The following is a 24,634-nucleotide window of genomic DNA, read 5'->3' on the forward strand; positions in this document are numbered from 1 at the left end:
TCCCACACACAGAGACACACACACACACACACAGAGAGACACACACACACACACACACAGACACACACACACACACAGAGACAGAGACACACGCGTCTTCCTTGTTCCGCCCTCTTCCTACTTTATCTCATTTAACTTCTCAGAACTAAACTGTTTTTTCATATAATTAAAGGCAGTCTTTTCTATGTAGTAACAACAACAACAACAACAACAACAACAATAATAAAAAATAATAATAATAATATGATTTTATTGATACAATATTATTTACGAATTTGATATGTCCTTTTGAAATGCATAGCATATTTAGCAGAGCTCAACCGATCGACTGATATCATCAGCCCAATATTGGCCTGTCACAGCTATATTGGTCCATATCAGTATTGGTATATATGCTGTCCAATATGAAAACATTAGAATCTAATGCAGATTGTTTTTATTTGTTAGCTTCATAGGCAACATTCTTTGTATATTTGATCCTTTTTATTAATTCTGGTTTAATATATGTGTATATATATGTATATATATATATTTTAATTTTATTATTATTATTTTTTTTTTGGACAATAAAGTTTATTGTTTTGCATTGTATTGTAAAATATCCTGCTTCCATTATGTATCTTTGTCACAAGTGTCAACCACTTTTGAGGAATCATTGCAAAAAATGTATGTTTATGTATACAATCTATATTCTGTATATTATGTTCTATATAAAGAATGTCGTCCAATATATTATTATCAGAAATTTTTTACTCCATAGTATTGGTATCGACCCAAAAAATTCACTACCAGTCTGGCCCTAATATTGAATTTCTGAGTCTTTCTAGAGTTGTATTAGCTGTGAATGCTGGACCATTTATATTTCTGAGCAGTGAAGCAGCTTGATGTTACCAAGCAGACAACACAGTCCTGCAAAATGTGTTTCAGTCTCCACTGCAGTTAAGTTTATACTGGTTTGCCATAGTGCTACGTAGGACAGAACAATTAAGCAAAATATTATTGAAATGACAATGTGGCCAAAAGAAATATCAAAATTGAAGGAGTTGCAATTTTCTGATTAAGGTAAAATGTGTCACAATATAGGATTATAAATTAAGCATTTTGGTGCACAAATCATATTCTCCAGACGTAAGGGAAGATACTTGTTTAGTAGAGAGACCCATTATCATTTTTATACTTTTTCAGTGAAAAGAAATTAAAAAATATCATAATTATCATGATATGCCAAAAATTACTTAGAAATTTTTACAAAATGTTTCATAGATCGACAAATATTTTTTACGTTTTTACAATAGCTCACAGATTACATTCTAATCTAACAAGCTATAACTCTTAAGAAATAAATATTTAAGTAAATCTTCCTCCCACCAGTCAAGTACATCACCCATTTTTTTGTTGGAAACTGTCTCTCTCCAATCCAATGGACATACAAGAGTGGGTCACCGGTATATTCTTTATCTTGTAAGGGACTCTTGGCTGAGAAAAAATGGAGAACCGTGGTTCTACATGACCTGTAATGTCCTTACTAGTGGAAACATGATGTTACAATAATGTGGGCAGAGTGATGTTGAGACAAAGTGTGGGCTGGTGACTGGAAAAAAAGGTATAAAGCTATATTTAGGGTAGCTCAACGCCTCCAGTGATGGCTGCTGTACAATATGTAACTGAACGGTGGAATAAAATCAAAATGTTCCTTGGTTTAGTACTCCTTGATTGTTTAGTACAAGAGGCCGATCTTTGTGTGTGCGGAGGGGTTATACACAGGAAGTGGTTCAATACATATCAAGCCAAGTGAAAGAAAAAAAAAATCAAAGGCCAAGCAATGGTGTGAAAACTGTTTGCATGTTACGTCTCCACTTAGACTTGGACAGATCTTGAATCAATTCATCTCTGTGCTTTATTGGCCCCTGAAGAATTGTCTCTGTGAAATAGTTGTCAAATAAAGTTGACAGATTACGCATTGGCTCCCACCTGAGCATGGAGAGGGGCTCTCTGTCTCTTTCTCTGTTGGTTTCTGTCTCTCTCAGGGGCCAATAAACCTCTGACGTATGAGGCTGATGTATTTAGTTCCTGTTCAAGCACAAATGGTGACTTTAGAGAAAAACATTTTATAGCCCCTCGTCATAGGTCTGCCACTCATTTCAGTCAGATGAATAAGTCCTTGACCACTTCCTGTACACACGCAGTCCTGATACAGTACACTTTGCCTTCAGTGTGTTTGCTGGAGTATAGTTGATTTATCAAAGGCAACACATATTGCAGCACACTGAAAACTATGAGAGTACACTCATGCGCAGTGTCACATACACACGTATGCATAGGCACACACCGAGGGAGCTACACTTTGTGTCATGCATCACTTTGATGTGCAGTGAACTCTGTTTAAGAAGAAGTAGAGAGAGATTATAGATTGACATGTTGGTAGTGGTTGATACTCGCCCCCACACTCCTATCATCTGATAGTTGCTCAGTTGCCGAGAGGCTTTTGTTGTCATGGCGATAACCAAATTGTGGCCTTCACTGCTAAATGATCCTGCAAAACAAACTCAGGCATCCCACCATGCACTCACTGCATATTATTCAGCAATGACATTCCTTGGAGGATAAACTGACGCTGATACATAATTTTGAAGATAATCTGTATGCCTTTTGCTAAAAAGTACGAATAAGCCTTCCCTTGAACTTTGGAGACTTTTGACACTCTTAGACGTTCGATAGCACTACTGCACAAATAATGATGCAGCAACAAATCCTTGAGAAGATCAGTAGGACCCAAGTAGCTGCTCTGGCAATTCAGGTTTTAAAAAATTAAAGTTTAAAGCTAAAAGTTTGTGCAGCCTGTGCGCCAGTCACTGCCAACAGTTGTTATTATAATAGTTAATATTGTTAATATAATATTTGTGACTAGAGCTATCTAAACCATCATCAACCAGCATCAGTCAGTAAAACCAATATCTCTTATATATTAACATTTAAATAGCTACAAGCCCAATGTCAGTCTAACTTTTACTACCCCACAGAAATATCAAGTTGAGTTTTAGACACAACTTCCCCATTCCTCTTAACGAATCCAGCCCATTAACTCAATTGAACTGATAGGCAGACACCTTATGTTTTGGTGGAGGTGGTGTCCCAAATGCACCATCTTAATTATTTCTGAATGGCACAAACGCATATAAGAGGAAATGTAATAATAAATGTAAATTCCTCTTGAAAAGCAAAAGTGGTCTTAGAGATTGAATTGCCATTCACATTTGTGAGATAAATAAGACAATAACCTGGCCTTTGACTCCTGTTTTCTCACAGGAGCAAATAATTTTATTTCAAAATCATGCATACAATCTAATGCACTCAAGAAATTTGCATGATGAATGCAGATTACCAAATCTTTTATTTTATGCTGATGGAAACATCCATTTGTTTGGTTTTTCTGATGTAAGATAACAATTTGGATTTTTTTGTGTGTTTTAATTGTGATGGTTTCAGTGCCAGTGATGTTGCTCAATGATGTGAGCTCACTCCTTGCCTTCACAAACAACAAACAATAAAGGCAGTTTATATAAATATTCTTAGAAGTACATTTGAGGAAATCTGAGGACAAATAAAGACTAATTAATTGCTTTCTTATACATCTATATGCCTATGATCATTTGCGATTTTAACTACCATTAATCTGACTTTTATTTTTTCAACTACTGATCTGATGAATACATTGAAACATTACGTTTTTTATCCGCAGTGGATTCTTAATTATTCTCTTTTTTGTACACCGACAGGGCAGGACTTGTTTTTGTACTTATCATATTGTTTAATAAAGTTTTGATCAAAAAACGCGGGCGTAAAAAAATGGCTCTCCACCACCTGGCTTAGGTGATGTAGTGTGTTTTAGTTTAGTGGTTATTTTACTAATTTGCATAAGCTGTATGTGATAGCATGTTACGTATTTTATAAAAACTTCAACAAAGAAAAACATAGACTGTAACTTAGCGTGCTTTTGATGAGCTAAAGGAAAGTTGCTAATGAGCTAGTTAACGTTAGCATTAACGTTGTAACATTACTTAGCTAGGCTAGTCATGCTGAGTAATAACTGATGACAATGATAACATTATCATGCTTGTTTACCCACCTGCTGGACTTGCAACGTATTAGTTAAGGCCCTGTATGCATTGTATGTGTGTTTCAACAGGTGGGATGACCAAAATGACGAGCGCGGATATTGTTTACAACAAGGTCCACTTCAGACATGACCAGAAGTGGAGCGGCCGCCTGAGGCCTGCTGAGGGGGGCGGCCTGCTGCTCTGTGTGGCCTGTGTCATTGAAATGCTTGACAGTGACGATGTCGCGGTAAGGAATATAAGACAATCTTATTTTAATATGAAGCGTCTATGACTAGAAAATATTTTTTATAAAAAAGTGTCCTTACTAATTTCACGTGATACTCTAGCTTTATTGACCTTTTTCGCAGCAATCACCTGTGTGTAATAAGAATAGTTGTATAAACACAGGTGTTACCAATGATACTAATTAAGGTTCTGTTAAATTCAGGTCAAACAGAGTCAGGATGCTAACTCACTGGAAAGGCTCTGCTACACATCATGAAACTGAACTTTAATTAGTATCATTGGTAACACCTGTGTTTACCCTACTGATCCATATCAGTATGGGTGAAAATGGTGTATTTATCCTCCTGTATTTCTTTCCCACCCCCTGTCTCTGTTGCACAGTCAGTGAGGAAGTCATTTGCCTTGTCCGCTATCAGTGGGGTGCTGAAGTGTTCGCCAGGGGCCTTGAGGGAGCTGCTCCAGCAGGACCACAGAGTCTCTCTGTGTTTTACAGCTTCTCTGCTGGGTGAGAAATGGTGGCACATGCAGCACCAGGATTAGGATGTGAAGGAAGGACCAGCAAGAATGATTAGGAAGCGCTGGGTTTGAATGTCTCACCCATAAAACAGGGATGCACAATATGGCCTTTTTTCAGACGATACTGTTAATAGACCCTTCACAGCAGTCATTTTGACGTGAAATAGTAGGGTAAACACAGGTGTTAACAATGATACTAATTAAGGTTCTGTTCATTCAGGACAAACAGACTGCTGCTCCTGTGCATGTTGGCTCACTAGAAAAGCTCTGCTACACTAAAAGAAATGGGACCTTATAAATTAGTGTAATTTGTAACACCTGCAGTTACCTTTTAACTTTATATTACAATGGTTGCTGTGAAAAAAAGTCTATTACTCGCTTTATATTGTCAATACTGATATGGTAACTAATAATGTAGATATGTAATGATTCACATTTTTGTCTTTTAAAAATTAGTTAATATAACCAAGAGTTTATGCACACATGAGGGTAAGATAGATAAAGATGTAGGAAGCATAATTAGCATAAAGGATCATTTAATTTTTTCAGAGCGCTGACAAAACCAAATCTAACTGACATCATTATTACAACAAAAACAAAGCACAGTTCTAACTCTTCAGATGTTCATTAATTTTTCTAGTAAAATATGTCAAAAACTTTACAAATATACTTGGCTTTTATAAATCATTTTGCCTCAGGAATCAAATTAAATGATAACATTATCTGTCAAATCAGATGTTATTATAGCTACAATTTCGTTTTCAGAATAAATTTCCCATTTTCAGCAGATAATTTATTGGCCCCAATATTTATTGTGCGTCCCTAGTCATAATGTAGGTATGTGCCTGGAAAGTCACTTATTGAAATCAAAACAAGAAACATCAGCAGTGAGTGTGACTCACTAGTGGACAGATTCTCAATTCAAGATTGACCATCGCACTAATCTGCACTGGTTGTTTTTTTTTTTTTTGAGTCTCATCAGCTTGAGTTTGACCTTCCCTCTCCTTAGAACTAATCTCCACTATGTCAGTTCACAGTTGTGCTAGAAATGCAATCACATCACGGCTTTTCAGCAGGGTCAGACTGAATGACTGAGACAATAGATCTTATCACATCACCTGAGCAGAAAGATAAAGAAATATTAACAATATTTATCATAATACAGTTATGTTAAAATGACAAAAAGATTGACATTATAGATAATAGAGTTGACCTGCTGCTCACTGCTTTTCTATCTGATTATAGGCCTAATCAAAATACACACTTGCCATGTGTGGGAGGATTAAAGCAATACATTTATTTGCTGATCAACTTGACTGATATTTGGGGCTTTATTGAGTACTTGGTGTAACATTTTGTTCCTGTTGATATAAATGGTGTTCATTTTTCAGGACACCTAGATTAAATCTAATGTGAAATTGTATCGTCATTGCTTAGCGTGGTTATTTGACTAATTGACACTCTGAAAGGCATTAGCATGGATAATTTATTTAAGCAGACAGTTTTGTTTCTGACTTTCTAGAAGTTCTTTCAGATGCTTTTCCATCCCATCACAAATCAATTTCTGGGGCCAGCTGTTGTCATCTAGATAATGCAAGAATCACCCATAAAAAACAGAGTCGAAAGAAACGTAATCTGAAAACCTGAAGGTAACCTGAGTGTCCTTCATTGTGCTTGTTTGATATGCAGTTTTGTACTCCGCCGATAGCTTAGTCAGACAAATTCACCTTGTACAAAACAGAATGGTCAGTAACACATCAGACATACAGTCACTGATGAGAATACTTGAATGGAGAATGAATGGCGCAGCACTTATCTGTGTATCTTGGATGTATATATAAAGTGATCATAGTATGACAGCCACCTAATGAAGCCTGTGAGATCATGTTTATCTACAGGGAGAGTAGCTTTATTACCGTTGTATTGTGGTTAATACATTACTGCCAGGGTCAGTACATTACCCTCACTGTAATGAATCACAAGTCTTCTATAGGAAATGTTGTGAGGATGGCAGGTAAAAAGTATAACATTCTTATATGCTACCACTGCTATAATTATACCACAGTGTGTTTTTTATGGTACCACATCATCAGAGGATATTACTGATTCTTCCTCCCCACCATGTGAATTTCACAAAGTTATTGCAGCATGAAGTATTCGGCCTACACCATTTGAGCTCTAATCAAATTAGTGCAATGAGAGGATATGTGGCCAAATGGTAAGCTGGTAAAAGCTCTGACCAGTTTGACAAGACATTAAAAGTACCATTACAGTGCTTGTAGGATGAACTGAACTGTGCCAATGAGAGCATAATCCAGTACAGAATATACTGTATCATCTCTTACACTGCACATTGTCCTTTGTAACATGCTTGTAAGATAGTATTTATAGAAGCAGCCATAGAAATGGTGTATTTTGTAAGTGCTGGGTATTGGTATCAAATCAAGTAGAAAAAAGGTATCAGATGAAGTACTGTATTGGTATCCATATCATTTTATAGGTACTGGTATTGTAAGTTTTTAAATGATACCCAGCCTTACATTTCTTACACACTTGCTTAATGATGTGGCTTTGTTGTTGCTACATGCTTTGGAAATCCAGCAAAACTATTTCAAGATATAATAGACACAACACTTGTGACTGTCACACTGGTTCATTTGCACACAAACCTCACCATGCAACAATATGGATTCCCATTCAGTATCTTTTTACCTTATACCTTCTGTTTTGGCAAGCTAACACTCTTCTTAACCCAGTTTGTCCCTTTTTCATGTATGAGCATTCATTTTCTAGCTTCCCTTTTCTTATTATTTTTCTGTGAGAACTCTGTGCATGGGAGTGAGTTTGTAAAGTATGCATTTTAAATCCATCCTGTCATTACTGTCATGTCCCTAGGGATGCTTCACACCGTGGATGACCCAGACACTCTGGAAAAGGTTAACCAAGGTGAGGAAGAGATGTGATCTGGATAACATGTATGTGTGTTTGTGTGTATGTGCAGACACATGGACACATAAAAACATGCATTTATACACACCCTACACACCTTACTTACATTACACTCACACAAATGTCGACACAGACTTCTATGTAGTTGTTGCAATGCAGACAGTGTGTGAGTGCACACACACACAGACTATGAGCCACTCTTTTTGTGAGACACTGAAACTGTTGCTATGTGGTAATGATGACTGCTGGTTACCAACGTGATTCTATATACCAGATCCTAAATTTAATATTTTTGACCTAATTTCACATGTCGATGTTATTTCGCTGTTGCACTGTGCAGTACCTTGTCTCTTTGTATTTAGAGATTAGTTTTGGCTGGCATATGCAGATTTTTCTGTGTCTAGCAGTTTTTAGCGCACAGTCAGATTTGTTTCACTGCAGCGAAGTCTTTTAAAATGCAAAAATTGTTTTGCTAAGTGCAAATGACAGAATGATTTTATGGTAGCTGTCTTAAAGTGCCTTAGGGACCACTTTACTGTAATAGTTAGTAGGGTGCTTAAAATTTGACACTGCTTTTGGTCCTTGCACAGAGAATGCATGATGAACACTTATTGAAACTCATTTGAGCCCTATAATTAATGCAGTCATAATATCTGTGTGTGTGAGGAGAAACAGGAGGAGAAAGAAAGCCAAGAATCTTCCACAACTTTTGTAGCATCAGCGAAGCAGACATAAAGCAGCCAGCTCAATGGCAGCTCGGGTTTTAGCTGTTAAATTTACCTGCCTATTGTAGTTATGGCTGCACCATCAGATGTTATGTTAATAAACAACTGTATGGACTGTCAGGAGCATATAATAACATCAAAAGTAGTCCCTAAGGTACAACACCTGTTAGCACAGTCCGAAGATAATCGTTTAAATAAAATCCTAAAATGAAACAAATAATGTAAAAATGCGTAGCTGTCTAGTCTATATTTAATTAATAAATACATTGAACTGTTACACTGTTTTTCTCTTTCACAAAATTGCTGATATTTTCCCAGAAAATGGGAACTGCACATGACTGTGATATTTATTTAAGGAATGCTTCTCTCTGTTTTTGTTTTACGTGTGTCTGTGTACATGTGCATTTATGTGTGTCAGTGCTGGTTCAGCTGCTTTTAGAGCTGCAGAGTGAGCTGTCACTTTGCTTTGTTTTGGATGAGATACACAAACAGGTGAGATACACATTTACATACATATAGAGGAACACCTGCTCATCCACACATGCAGGCACGGGAACATGCTCAACATCTTAGAATATTTAACAGCACTTGTGTAACCAACAACATATCCTCCCAGGGTTGTTTAGTAAACAGACAGTGTGCTGCTGTTGTCACCTCTGGGGGAGGCTGGAGTGGAAAAGCTTCATTCAGCAGCCGACGCTGCAGGTAGAAGATAGTAAAGCTTGTATAGTGATGATGACAGAGAGGTATAGCGCCAGGTAGAGGTGCAGACAGGTCTTATTTATGTTATGAGAATAGAGCCTGATTAGAATTTTTCGGAGGAAATGTATTTATGGAGCCCTCTGTTGAGAATACAGATGTTTGATGCAATCTGAGTACTGGAAAAAGGAGCAGGTTTGCTTTCTTAGTCTGGAAAAAGAGTGAATGACAGGCATGTGTCTTAAATTGATATGTAAGAGGATCTGGAGTATATACTGAAGTATTACAATGTAAAATGAAAATCATAAATATCATTGTGGAAGTCATCTGGTGTTTCATCTGCACAATCACTCATGCAAACAAAAAGTCCTCCAGTATTTGAAATGAACCAATCCCGTTGTCATTTTGTTTGCTGTCTGATGACGTCACACACCAGGTGTGGAGTGGACCTGAGCTACGCTGACTGTCGTGGAAAATGAAATGAAAAGGGGATGTTTTTCTGTTACACCACTCTTCACTTCTGTCACAACTTACATGTGATGATAAAGGCTTGAAAAGTACTTGAACTTTACTTTTAAAAAGCTGTATGAACCCTGAAAATCCTACATAACATATCATAAGCAAAAGTGTCAGGGTATAGGGCTTTGGCCTTTGATTATATGCCACGTTCCTTTGGTCGTATACGTTATTGTATATCTGTTGTTACTGATTATTGTTGTTGTTTATATTGTGCATTCCCTGTTCAGCTGACTGACCAGCTCAGTATGAAGGCTTCCCTGCCCACCTTTAACTTCTTGGGGAGCCTGGTGGAAGCTGTCCCCGACGTGGCCCATCGTCTGGTGACTCAGTATGGTGAGACTCTGCAACAGACAACCCAATCGCACCCCACAATTATACAGGCACTGGTGTACAAAGGGAGCCAGCGGTGTGTTTTCATGTGTATTTTTTATGGTTATTTCGGTACTTACAGGCCATATCGATAAAGCTGCACCAAAAACTGCTCGGTGCCGGCGGCACGTCATAAACAGCTATTGTACTTGGAAATGTTAGCGACAGTTACCCTGCTTAAGTGTCCTTGAGCAAACGTCAAGTCAGTTTTATTTATATAGCCCAAAATCAGAGATCACAAATTCTCTAAACGGGTTTAGAATCTGAAGTGAGATCATGTTCCACTGTAAGTGTGCTGCTCTGTAACAGACCCTCATCTCTGACGTCCTCGTGCAGCGGGTGAGCAAACAGATACAGTTTGACTCAAGTTGGTTTGGGTCACTTGATGTCCATTCCAAAAAACTGGATACAAAAAAGCCACTCAGTAACAATTCATATCCAGAAATATATTAAAAAATATTACAGTTCATTTAGAATAAAAGAGAAGGATATGAAAGAATATTTAATTATCAGTATCCCTTGTTCTTTCTGTACAGGCTTATCCACAATTTAATCATGGCTGCCTATTTTGACCTTTTGAGTTACTTCCCTAATGCACAGAAATAGTTGTACTGTGTCCATTTTTGAAATAGTCTTCCCCATGCTGAAGCCTATTCCACTCCTACTTCTGAGAAATGGGGAAAAAAAAGTCTATTTTTTAATATCCTTTCCCCTGAACTTTCCCAATTCAATCTTTCTAGCTGTTATGACCTTTTCAATTACGCTCCAGCTGCATTGAGATAGCTGTGCTGTGTCCACCATGCTTAAAATTCTATCTGCATAGCCAATCCTTTGCCGGCTCTCACTGAGAGGGAAAAAAGCTCCAAAAGTTACAAATACATGTTCATCCAACCTTTCCCCTGAAATTCCCCGTATATGGGTATATTTTTATTTTTTTATGTATGTACAATTCTGCAGTGTAGTGAGGCAGAACGATGAAGCAGTCCATCACCCCTCCCATGCTCACCTCTGCTGATTTAATCTCTGGTACAACCACCTGTATGATATCTGTTTACACACCGAACCATTACGCCACTCGCTTTATTGGACATTGTTAATCAACTTCAAGTGTGCATGTTGTAGTGTGCTTGTGTGGTACCTGAGTGCTTGTCTTCACAGGCAGGAGTGAGTGTGAGCCTTTTGCCAATTAAGCAGGCGTCATAGATATTTTGCTATGCTGTGTGTGTGTGTCCACCTCCCATGTGTTTTCATGAGTTTTACAAGCTCCCCTGAGCAGCCGCAGGTAATGGTGGATTGTTGCGATGCTGATGTAAGATGCGGGCTGCCGCTATTGACTGTGGGCGCCTGTCTGGTGGCCTGTCATTCAACGAGTCTCTGTGGGGCTGTTTGGACTAACGACAACTGCACGGCAATGACAACACAAGCCCACAGCAGCCGACACATTTTGCTCTCTCTCCGACTCGCTGTCTGCCTGTCTATCTAGCTGATTAACCCCTCTGTTTTTCTCAGCCATTTGCTTTTCTCTGCCTGAATCTGTCTTTTATTCTCTCTCTTCTCCCCTCCCTCTCTCGTTTATGCATTGCTGGTGTCCTACTCCCTCAGGTCCTAACTGAGGAGTGGATTCAGACAAAATGAGGGAGCGGGGTGGAAGATGAAGCATTAATGAGATATGGAAAGGGGAAGGGAGACAAAGATAACAAGGAAGGTAAGGGAAGGAAAGGACAATGGTACAAGCTGCAGTGTTTCTCACAGGTTGAGATGATCAGAGCTCTAAAAGGCAACAGTTCAGTGATTAAGGATAAATTTTCTCCAGTAGAATTACACATTAATTCAGTATTTTGGCACATCATTCTGCGCTTTACTTAACATTTAGTGTTGTTTCTGTGCAGAAATTTGAAAGAAAGACATAAATATAAGGAAGAGAGAAAATATATTTTGCTTGGGGGGATTTGTTTTTGTGGGCCAAACAAATGCATATTATATGTGGGAAACACTGGAAGTATAAAAAACCAGAGAGCAAGCCAGAGAAAGGTTTAGTTAAAGCAGAGTGAAGCAACCAGTACAAAACAACAGAAAAAAAAAATGTAGAAAGTGGATCACAGAGTGAACAGAGTGCTGTAGTTCAGAGTGCACAGCGTCACAGTGGGGCACCAAACAGTAAACAAGCCAAATGGAAATTAACCTTTGGTTTTCTCTGTCAAAGAAAGGGAAAAAAACAATGTTTATTCTTTTTTTTGTTCCAGTTCTTTGTGCGTTTGTCTCTGTGTTTATACGCAAGCCTTATAAAATGTGTTGTTAAACAACAATACGGCTTTTATTTTCCACCCATGCTTTTACCACTTTTACATTGTGTTCCTTCCATTTACATCCTCTGTGGAAGTCTTATCTCCCTGCTGCCTTCCTCCCTTCTTCACTCTCCCCTTCTCTCTGTATGCCTGGCTCTCATCTTGGCCGCCTCATATATTTTGGGTTAATCAAACATGTCTGGGAGCCTCTCCTGGCACACATGGGTTTTGATCTGCTTCACACAGGAGCTGGGCTTGGCTCTCCTACTTTGTCATCTCTCTTCTACCCTCACTGACTCTCTGTGCCTGTGTCTCCTTCCACCTTCAGCGCTGCCCTGAACTTAAACATTGTTCATCCCTCTTTTTTTTCAAATATGCTCTTTTGTACATATTTGCTTCTCTTTCCTCTCCCTAGCCACTGCTCTCTCACTTCTGTCTCACCTTCCATCATATGTATCCTTGGTTTTCATAGCTTTTGCGCTCTAATAATGTGACTATATCCATATTAGTGCAGCGGTTTGATAGGTGTTGCTGTCATTACTTAATTGCCCCCCGCTGTGCCAGTATATTCATCCTTGTATAAAATTGTAGTTGGTCAATTGTTCGACCTGATCTGCATTTTTTAGATGTGGCCATAGGGAGGAAGTTGCCATTTGCCTTTTGAGCTATGGCATATGGATAATGTTTGAGAATCTGTGCACAGTCTGTGCTGTGTGTGACTGTGACTCTTTCAGTACACACTGAACTGCCACTCCTGCTCTCATGCAATACATCATTTATAGTCAATTCTTGATCATTTTGGAAACACTATATTGCAGTGATTTTGATGCTTTTTATGTTTTTATTTGGTCATTTATTTAGACACAAATGAAAAATATTTTATGTTAATATTGATTCCGCAAATAACAGAAATTACATCAAGGTCCTTCTGTCTCTATTTTTCTCTGTTTTTGTGACTCTTAATCTGTGTGGCTCTCCATCCACAAATGTCTCTTTTTTTGATCAAATTTGTATTCATTATGAGAGAAAAAAGCATGCATATAGACAGAAACAAGTAACTGTCCCCCACAACCCAGCAGGACTACCCCTGACTACAACAGACCAGTACTACCTACAGTAGTGCCTTTATCCTTCCAACAGCATTACCTGAAACAGGGGTCTTCTACGTTTTTCAGGTCATAGACCCCTTAGCTGATAGAGACATGGAGCGGGGGACGTCCAACCACATATACTGCATTGAATATTTACAGGTTTTACAGCTAATTGGGTCATATGTTTCAAGAATATATAGCTAACCAGCTAATAAAACCTTTTTAAGTTTCACTTTCATAAAACAAAGCCATGGGATTGAAATTATGGTTTGTTATTCATTCATCTGTCCTTTAACATGTGTTGCACTGTATTTTGTGACCAGTCACATTAAAATCAGAACGAGTCTTATATTTCTTCATTGGTACAGTTAGTCTCATGTGTTGATCAGAGTTGTGATTAAAGGTTTGAGTGGGCCTCGGAAGTTTTGCAGATTTCAAAAGGGGCATTCTGAATTTTGGGAATGGCTGATGCAGAGAAAATCTACAAAAGTTACTAACCACTGTGGGGCCTGCCAATGTAGAGAGATTTTTTTTCCACATTGTTGTTGTTGTACTATAAATTTCAATGAAGAATCATCATTCAACAACAAAAAGATAGGGGGCATGGTATACAAGGCTTTCCAAAATCTCTGACAGACTTGAAGAGACACAGTTCCAATATCTAAAAACGTCTTGTCTCTTCTTGTCTTTTTCTTTCTCCCCATCACTTTCTCCTACAGTGTCTCTCTTTTTCACTTCTTGTAAATCTGAATCCTGCTCTCTCTGTCAGACAGTGTAGCAGGCAGCCTCTAGCTCCTGTCTGCTGTGCTTAGAGAAGAGATCGCTATCCTACCTGTTAGGGCTGCAAGATGTGGCAAAAAAAATCTTTTTGTGATTATTCTGACAGATATTGCAAGTGTGATATGATTCACAAATGGCGGTAATGATCATTTTTGCATCACAATTTTCATTTTCACAAAAAAACCCCCCAAAAAACTATAAATTGTATTTGTTGATGTCTGTAACAAACAAATATATTTTCTTGCATCTGGTGGACAAGATTTGCATGACAGGGCATCTCTGTGGCACTACAGCACTTAATTTTAATGCTGTTTTATCACACATTTTTCTCCCCATCAAAAAGTAGCTGCTTCTGTGATTTGGATATTGCCACATTGCGATTTTGATAATATTTTGATTATTTGGGCAGCCCTACTACGTGTACCTATTTGTTTGTCTAACTCTCTTTCCTGCCTGCCGTTTTACTGAACTCTCTCACCAATTTCCAATCTGCAATCCTACTATCTTCATGGCAACTTCACCTGCAATGCTGCTCTCTGATTGTCTGTAAAACACAGACTTGTTGTGACTTCACTGACTCAGTTTCCCTGTATGATCATGTATGTATCCCCCCTTTCTTTTATCCTGCCTAAATCCTCTGTTTGTTTCTGTGTTGACTCATCCATCTCCCATCTCTGTTCACCAGTGCCCATGCTGGACCACCTGTGCTCGGCCTTGTTTTACCCAGATGAAGCACTGAAGGCTGCGGCCCTGTTTGTGTGGCTCAAACTCTTCGGGACAGCCGGGGGCTCAGCAGCCCAGTCTTTGCCCATTGCCATCAGGGACGGAGTGTGTTTCTTGCTGCTGCAGACCTTGGCCAGTGCCAGCTCCCCCAAACTCATCGACAACTGCGTTGGTGAGGAGAAAACATCTCTCACTGTATCTATTTATTTATTTATTGACTTATTAACACTTAATTTAAACTTAAACACTATTTTTTCCGCTTAGCCCACCACTATCATGACATGCATGGGTGTCAGTACATTTAGGAAGATGGATTAAAGCATCTAAAGTCACAGTTGGTTAAGATCAATCACATTTCTAAAATATGAGTTTGTGATGACAGTAAGCTCAAAAAGCTCTTAGTTTTTTTTATACTGATATTCATAATATTAATAGTATTCAATCATTTCAGTAGTTTAAGACATTTTGAATCAGCTTTCCTGGAGCAAAGCCAGGATATAGTATTCTAAATGAAAATATTCTTCTTTGAACTGAAAGTTTTAATGACCACTCAGATTGATTATTTTAAACTTTTGAGTCTGTTTTTTAACTTAGTAGAAGAATACTTTTTCCAAAACTCCGGTACAAAAGTAAACTTGAGAGAGCATCATTAGATGCCGGGATGAAATGATGCAACAACTATTGGCCTCATTTAGATGTATTAAGCACTAGATAGACTAAGTGAGATTGAGTGGCTATCATCAAAAGGTTTGAAGTTGTTGAGATCAGTACAGTATGCTTAGCTTAGGCAAGCATGAAAAATACAATTTGCGATTTGAGATGAGGGGAGCATGTTATTAAAAATGGATGAAAATTTGAGCTGAGCACAACAGCAACTAGTTCGCTGACAGTCAGTCTGAAGGAAAGACTATTACAAATCTGTTGTCATGTATGAAACACAGCCTCACAGCCAACTGCATCTGAGAGAATAACACTGAGGACTATTAGTGTGTGGACTTAAAGGAGGAGCTAAGGACTTTATAGTGTGGATGACATCAGTTTTTTGCACACATATCACTTTATGAAATTTCTTACAACCAAAATGAATTCACCAACTACTGTTTCATCATAAGAGGTCTCCACTTAGTTGGAACGGGTTATTGATAGTCAATAAAAACTGTTCTTTTTTTGTTGCTTTGGTTTAGAAAAGCAAATTTTAGAAGAGCTAGTTCATGGAATGACACGTCTTCATCATTTCTCTTATTGAAGATTCAGAATCTACTTAAGAGTAAAGCTGGATGGAGGAAGGAGGGTTATACTGAGATGAAAGTGTGTTTTGTAGGAGTTTGAAGTTATAAAGCCAATAAGCTTTGGTGATAACCAAAAATGAGGTCTGCTCTATGTGCGGAGAGGAATTACTGAAAAGGAAACAGTAATTATCTTCTAGAAATCTGAAGTTGTTTTACCACTGTATTAACTCAGAAGAGGTGGGAGGATGCACTGTGGGCATAGAATTAAGGCACGAGGCTGGTTTACTCCAGTTTTTAGAGTCGCTGCAGTTGAGCTTTTGTTGTTGTTGTTTGTGTAATTTTGAATTGATTGTATCTTAATAAGCTTACCTTCGGCAGCCCTGGTGAGAACAGCGTGATGGAGGAATTAAACAGGATTATTATTCTTTTCCTTCAGTGCTGTGCTTCCATGAAAAGAAAATGTACTTTTTCTAATGTTTCAAAAAGATTTTTTTGTGTTTCATTACTTTGTCTCCAGATGGCTGGAATGAAAAAGAAAATCCATGCATCTGGGCAACATTTAATTACTAATTACGTAACTGTTTATTGCATCGTGTGTTTGAGTTTTCATTTGTATACACTATGTTTTTGTTCTACAGTAATATCCTTTTGTGAAAACAGTTTTGCTTCAGTGAATGGGTATAATGCAGGACCTCAGTGAATTCATGTGTCATATAGTAGTATGACACCTCAATTTGGGCTGGGCCTTATTGGTGATGTTTATTACATATGTTTAATTTATCTGCATCTTGTCATGCCAGCCACACCGCTTGTCTGATCTTACCCATTTGTCTCCTTCACTGTGTCCCAGTCACTAGGACTTAATGTGATCTGACCTGATATTTTTTGTTCTGTTAAAGAAATAAGTACATATATAAGTTAACTATGTAAAATCACTAGATTTTATTTATTCTATTCTTTGGCAAGTTGTGTTGAGCGTTTTATAATCACAGATTGTGAAGAATCTCCACACCACAGTTTTTATACCTCTGCACCGGCGACAGTCGTGGGCAGAGCATTTATTCTTTTGGGGGTTATCATCTTTCTGTCTGTCCCATTCTCGTGAACATGATAGCTTACAAATACTTTGACAGAATTTCTTCAAATGTAGTACAGCTAAAGTTTTTCAAAACCATATGTTAAAAATAATATGTTCTGCGTTAACTATACATTCAATAGTATCAAAAGTATTCATTCATTGTCCATAACCGCTTATCCTTAAAGGATCGCGGGGGGCTGGAGCCTATTCCAGCTGACACTGGGCGAGATCAAAAGTACTGAAACTATAAAAAAAAATGAAGCACTCATTCAAGACCTGAGGTTTGGGTTGCAGCATAGCAATACTGGACAGTGCTCAGCAAAAGCCTTATGATGGTTTGGTAATGTATGAATTAAGTGACTAGCGAAAACTCTAGAGCGGCTTTTAAACAATAAGGCAAAAAGAGAAATATACACAAATTATATACACAAATAATACAAGTTTATTGTGATTTATTCCCATTCATGTTGTAATCTCAGTCATTGCTCCCCTTGCAGCATCTCTCCCTCCTTGCACTGCGTGGCATGCAGGAGAGTGAGTTTTTGCTGTGCTTATGGGGACACTCGGTGTCTCTGTCTCTCTGACACTTTGTAAAAACAGGCAACCTGAGCGTCCTTGGTGCTCAGTGGCTGTGTGCAGGTTGTTCATAAAAAAGAAAAAAAAGTGCGTTTTGTGTGTCTTGGACTTTTTGCCTTTTCGCCATGATTTCAAAAGAGATATCAAGTAAATTTTTTTATACTAGCATTTTATATTAGTAATTTGTTGAAATTCTGGTATTATGACAACTTTAGTCTGATATTGATACTAAGTGCATCACATCATGAATGTATTTTTCCCCCATGTCTTGTCTAAAACCTTATTAGTAACATGTTAGGATTTGTATATATTGTATGTTCTTCTCCATGTGTTAGGTCTGCTGTGGCTGCTGGTGCAGCAGGGAGAGGCAGTGTCAGTTTTGATGAGCAGCTCCAGCAATCAGATCATGTGCAGTGAGAACCAGAGCAGCCAGAGCCTGAGCCAAAACCAAGAGCAACAGTCCTCTGACCATTGCCCTCTGCCTCTCCTACTGAAAAAGGTCTCTGTCCAAACATCCTGCTCCAACACCCAAGACCCGCATTCTGGCTCTGATGATAATCATAACAAGAAGTTCTAATCCTGGATTAATGTTCCTTTGAATAGGGATTCAGGGAGGGTTTATCCTGGACAAATATTTGTGCTACATGTCTGGGAAATCAATGTGTAGATTACATCCAGTTCGATTTTCTCACTTTAATGACTCACATTACAGCACAGCTCATGACGTTACTAGTTTTTTTTGTAAATCACCATTGTGTGTTGGGTTTATAAATTCTACCTTTTCACTAAATAATAACCTAAATCTAAATTATCTCCCAAAACACAATTATTGTGCTGTTTTTTAGGATCCATCCGACCAAAGAAATTGACTGTTTAATCATGCACAGCTGTTAGAACTCTACAGAGAATTTGGGAGGCAAAAAAAACTCAAACTCCAGCATCAAGCTGGTGCAAATACAAACAAGAGTAACAATGCTGCACCAAAACTTAAGTAGAGTCCCATAAATTATTTGCTTTGCTACGATGACAGTAGTAGATCAGACAGCACCTGCCACCTCATTCATTGAATGGGGGTAGTGTGTTTTCGGCTGTAGCGGCGGGATCCAGGGAATGCTGAAAAAAAGGCAGTGGTATGTGGCAGAAAAGTATGCTGCGGTGATTATCATGTAAGTCAGTGATCAGACCGCTCCACACTCTGCCGGAAACATCGCTGCATTCGGGTGCTGTTCACCTGAAGTCACCTGGAAGGCTCACACTGTTTGATATAATTTAAAAGATGATTTAATGATTAGAGAGGCTGCTTTCAGTCATTAGTCATTTAGATGTTTCCACGCATGCAGTCATGTCACTGTTCTTAATATCATTAATATTTAATCAGAAAAACTTTTCATAAAACAGACAAGACAAAGGAAACTCTGCAGAGGAAACAAAGGAAATCATTTTTAGACAGCTCTGATAGACCAGATTTATACAGCTTCTCTACTCCACACAATTTAACTGTATGAACTGCAGCTGTGTGTAAGAGGCCTTTTGGATGTGTAGAAGAACACATGACATTAATTAACATTAGATCCTGACCGATCCTGCCAGATTCAAACAATCAATGAAGTTACCGCTGACATCTTCACCCTATTTTACTCACCTGCAACCCAGCCACTATTAATCAAAATGCAAATTTTTATCACCTGGGGATTAATTGCCGTCTGCTAGAAAAATGTAATATAATGTGTTATTACATTGTATTGACAATGTAATAATGTAATGTAATACAATGACTCATAATTATAATGTTGCTATTTTCATCTTGCCAAGTGCTGGACAGGCCAAGTTCTGGCTCTAGACTGAAACATAAAATTACGGTGGACTGATGGCATAGAAAGTGCACTTTTTCACTTTCAAAGTGTTTAGGGATTTTGGTATGACAGTGAAACTATTGTGACCAAACCCTCTCCTGTATATAGTGAGTCCACCTAAACCATTTCTTCATAGCCTAAACATTTCCTAAAGGAGTTCATAGAAGTCAGCAATCGTAAAAATCTGTGACATATTTACAAAAACAGACTCGCTCTGATCATTTTTCAAAGAACATTTCCAAGCCCCTAATTGCATATACAAATTCGGCTGGATATGCTTTACGTGCAGGCTCATGGTGCCTATATTTGACAGCTTCTGACACATTTATAAACTAGCTGTGTTGCTCAGAGCATAGACAGTGTACTGAAGATGAGAGCCAGACAGTTGGAAAAATATTGCTTCATCTCTAATGTCTGGCAGTGTTGTAGAAGCTATACTTCACGTATGTCAAACAGTCTTTAAAAACTGGAAGCCCTGTGCACTATTTTAACGCTGTGTCTTCAGTGATTAGTGTATTCTAATTAAGCCCATAAAATGTGTTTTCCAGTTGCTGCTGAGTGGAGATGAGACACTGCAGACGATCAGTGCAAAGTGTATTGCAGCAGTCCTGGTTCATTCTGACTGTCAGTACAGCGCTTCGTTCATTAAGGCTGACGTACTTGGTAATATGCACACACAGACACACAAACACAGTGGCTGGGATATGCTGACTATACAAGCTGTTGCCTTTTTTGATTTGTCCTCTACAAATAATTTCTTCTCCCTCGTTCGATGTTCCCTTTTGACTCACTCTTCCTGCTGTCTCTCTGTGTTACTCTCTTTCTTCTTCTGTGTCTTTGTTGTTTTCTCCTCTCCTTATATATCCATCTCTTCATCACTGTAGGGATTCTGTGTGTGTGTTTTTCTCTTTTGCCCCTGAATACAGAATATGATGGGTTTTTCAAAAAATCTTATTACCAGCCTTTTTGTGTATAATTCTAAATTTACATGAAAACATTATATTGTGTTTTGAAAGTGGTCTGGTGGTGCTACTGAAGAGTATTATGCTGTATTAATATTGTTCCCTGGTCTCTCTTTCTCTCTTGAGTTTATTTCTTTAGCCCCTCACACAAGTTCTCTCTTTTTCTCCATCTCTCTTTGCCCTTAAAGAGTTTCTGTTTGATCGTCTGTCCAGTAGTAGTAGTGAGGTGCTGCTGTGGTCCGTCTACAGCTGTTTGGTGTTACTGACTGAGGACCCGCTCTTCTTCTCCCAGTGTCACTCTGTCTATGGTAAGAGCCCTTAGACAGATCAAAAACACTCCTAAGGCACCATCATGTCATCCTCCCTATTTGTGTGCTTCGTCTGTTTATGATGGTGTCCCTGTAGGATTTGGGGTTTCATGGTATATCAGTTAACATCTGAAAATAATTGCTGATGGAAAGACAGGTTGTGTATACACAAATGTCTGCATTGTGTATTTTTTTCTGACAGTGACAAGACATTTTAATAAACCCTCCAAAGGGGAATTGGAGTACTTTGCCCTTGCCTTGTAATTCATTGCAGTTTGAGTTTTTAGTTATTTGCATCTCCTCCTAGCATCACGGTTGTATTACTGTACAGGCAAAAGTAGAAGAACAGATGTAGCTGCTGTACACAACTTATTTCAACTAGACAGATGATGCTGTTGTAATGTAAGAATATCAGACTAAATGACCACGAAACCTAGTAGTAAAAACGTATTGGCAAAAATGTCCTTATTTGGCATCCATAATAAATAGTAATGATATTGTTCTGAAACAGATGCACATGTGTGTGTATATGTTCATATGCCTTTGGTGTTTGCCATTACAGTAAATATATTACAATACATATAATACATATTAATACATATTAGAGGTTCCACTGTCTTTGGCTTTTTATAAAAAAAAATGCAGCACTTCAAATTGAATTTACCAGTACACACAATATCTGGTGTAATCACTCCTTGTGCTGTTGAAGGGATAGTTTGGGTCGTTTGAAGTGGGGTTATATGAGGTACTTATTGATAGTTGTGTTGTCCACAGTACATGATGGTCAACACACCCCCAGATTGGAGAAGCAGAGAGGAGTACCTGCCTCAATCTGTTTACAGTGGTAGATCAGCAGCTTTTATGTTCTGCGATGTAAAATCATTAACTTTGCCAATGGACTCTGGTTGAGAGAGAGAGGGAGTGATACTTGGCTTATACAAAGGCAGTTTCCTGTGAAAAAAGGCTGTCTGATGGCAAGGCAAAGGTGTGATAATATTTTAAATATAGCTTACGCTATTTTTTTAGATAGGCCCTTTTTAATGTGTTATGCTGCTGACCCTATCCACAGTGGCACTCCTCCTCTGCTTCTCTGAAACAAGGGGCCAATTGGCCACCATCTACTGTAGGTAATATACTGACAAGTACTTCACACAACTCCACTTAAAATAATCTGAACTTACCTTTCATTCTCGCCAAGTTCACTATAATCATGAGATCAGTACAACAGACTCTGTGTAGCAGTAAATTAGAAAGATGTACTGTTTGTTTAACTTGCATGATTGTGTGCGTTGGTGTGTGTGCGTGATTTGTGCATGTATTACATTTATGGATATGTCAGTCACTTTAACGCAGGCAGTCGCTGTAGCCTGTAGCATAGTAGACATCAGTCAGAGCACTGTAATAACTTTGGCACTGAACGAGATTAGACACAAATGTGTGTACGTGAGGGGGTGGGGTGTCCTGTTTGTCTGAGTCATTTATTTCTTTAACACAATGAGTGTGTGCGTGCATGTGTGTTAGGTATTGGGTCCCTTGTGCGCAGTCTGAAGGAGGCTCTGCGGCTGACAAACCTGGAGGTGCCAAAACAAGGTCTGGTGCTCCTTACTGAAATACTGGAAAGGTGAGACTACTCTGTAATATTTTTGTTAGTTTGTCCCAATGCCAAAATCACTGCACTGCACATGCAGCTCCCTTGAAAATTCCTTAGCTCAGTAGCTAAAAGTGGCATCAGTACATTCAGCTTCTCTGCATTTCCAACAGAGCACTGTCACATCACAGGAGGGTAGACACAACTGCAGCAAATAAAAATAAACATAGTTTAATTAAGGTGTCCCAGTTAGCTGCAGCTGTCTTTCATGCTGACGTTTTCGTCAAAAGGTCCCTGTTACTTGCAAGTGCAATTATTGTTACGACTATGAAGGGCCACTTCACCAAAATCACAAAAACACACTTGAGAGTGCAGTCATTGATGTTTTATATCTGCTGCCTCATTGAAAAGCATTGACAGATTACACAAAAAAAGACATGTTTCTCTGCAGCAACATTTCTTTTGTCCTGGTTTCTCTGGATGGTCCATAGACCTCATGGTAAGTCATTTTTATGTGAAAATATTGTCAACAGAGGAAACTGCTTGTAGTATCATTATACTACAGCCCACTGAACTCTGAAAAAAGATATCTTCTTAATATAACTACTAACCTACTCTGCCCTCAGTAGTATCCATGTTGTTCACACTTGATGACTTGAAAACACTTGAACACACCAGAGTCGCAATAACGACATCCCATCTGGGATAATGGAAACATCCGTCGAGTCTGTTGTTTTCTCTCATAAATGGCAGTTAATGTAAACAGAAAAAATAAAATGTTCAAATAGCAAAGGTAGATGATGTATTTTGTCACGTTATGTTACCATAACAGCAGCACTGCAGAAATTCCTTTTAACACGGGGGTGATGAAGAAACATTCAGAAAATGAATACTAACAGAAACATGTTCCACGTGTTTATAGTCCTACAGCAGGATGGTGCTGTCTTGATGTCGCTGCTGTCTTGACAAAGCGTTCTGGTGGCTTCACTTCAAGTGTTTGTGGAGAGTAGTTGCCTTGTTGTGATAAGCCCTTTCCAATGTGCTGAACTTGCAGAGCACCACATCTTTTGATGTCTGAAATACTCCTACACTTTAGGTGATCACAGGCGAGCATTTCTAACTGCATCTTATTCTCCGGGGGAATCAAAAAAATTTTGACATAAATAATAGGGTAAACACGGGTGTTAATATTTATACTAATTAACGTTTAGTTCCTTTCAGGTCAGACAGAGTCGAGGGTGTGTCTATTCTGCATGTTGGCTCACTGGAAAGGCTCTCTGTCATTTGTTACACCCGTGGTTACCTTTTTATTTCATATCAATATGGCTGCTGTGAAAGCAAGTCTATGACATGGGGTTTGTTAACCCAGTGACTTAATCATCACCTTAAATCTATTTCAGTTTGTAAAACTTGCCATTTGATGATTGTGTATTTCATTATTTATGAATGTTATCAGCATCATCAAATATCTTCAAAACCACACATGCAATTATGCTAATGATTTTATGCGACACTATGTTTATACACAAACTGAACAGCACATACATCTCCAGCTACACTGTCAGCTAACCAGCCTCCTGTAAAACATGTTAAATATTGTGCACTGGGAAGTTTAATTATATTTGAATTAACTGTCCACTGGCTCATGGATGAAAATATATCACAAGCCAGTAAAACACTGTCATATTTCTGCAAGGTTCACATAATTTTAATTGAATGTTCCACCCGTCACATAGCAATGATACACGGGATAAGATATTTCAAATGGCGAGGGAAATTTGTCCTTTACGCTGAGTGGAACAGTAAAAAAAGTAGCTAGACCAGAGCTCTAAAAGTGCTGAACAAGCTAAAGTTTATGTGTGTGTGTGAGTGAGTGAGTGAGTGAGTGAGTGAGTGAGTGAGTGAGAGAGACAGAGCGAGAGAGAGAGAGACAGAGGACCAGAGTCTCTTTGGCCAGTAACATGTCTCTTGTGCAGTGCATGCCCAGGAGTGAGTGCATTTTCTGTGTGTGCATGTGCTCATCTGCTTTTATGTGTATTGC

At 38.5% G+C, this 24,634-nt stretch overlaps 1 protein-coding gene across 1 annotated transcript in view; it reads left to right on the top strand.

The window, feature by feature from the left end:
• Nucleotides 1-4,137: 4,137 nt before the first annotated feature.
• Nucleotides 4,138-24,634, top strand: part of mei1 (meiotic double-stranded break formation protein 1) — a 68,366-nt gene continuing 47,869 nt past the window's right edge. The window contains 10 exon segments of the mRNA XM_084744194.1: nucleotides 4,138-4,344; nucleotides 4,725-4,848; nucleotides 7,755-7,805; nucleotides 8,952-9,025; nucleotides 9,979-10,084; nucleotides 14,962-15,171; nucleotides 18,218-18,381; nucleotides 20,284-20,398; nucleotides 20,886-21,005; nucleotides 22,527-22,626. Coding sequence (XP_084600320.1) covers nucleotides 4,162-4,344; nucleotides 4,725-4,848; nucleotides 7,755-7,805; nucleotides 8,952-9,025; nucleotides 9,979-10,084; nucleotides 14,962-15,171; nucleotides 18,218-18,381; nucleotides 20,284-20,398; nucleotides 20,886-21,005; nucleotides 22,527-22,626 — 1,247 coding nt within the window. The 5' untranslated portion in view covers nucleotides 4,138-4,161.

This window comes from Lutjanus erythropterus, chromosome 19 (assembly GCF_056507025.1).
Source record: "Lutjanus erythropterus isolate fLutEry1 chromosome 19, fLutEry1.hap2, whole genome shotgun sequence".
Taxonomy (NCBI): domain Eukaryota; kingdom Metazoa; phylum Chordata; class Actinopteri; order Lutjaniformes; family Lutjanidae; genus Lutjanus; species Lutjanus erythropterus.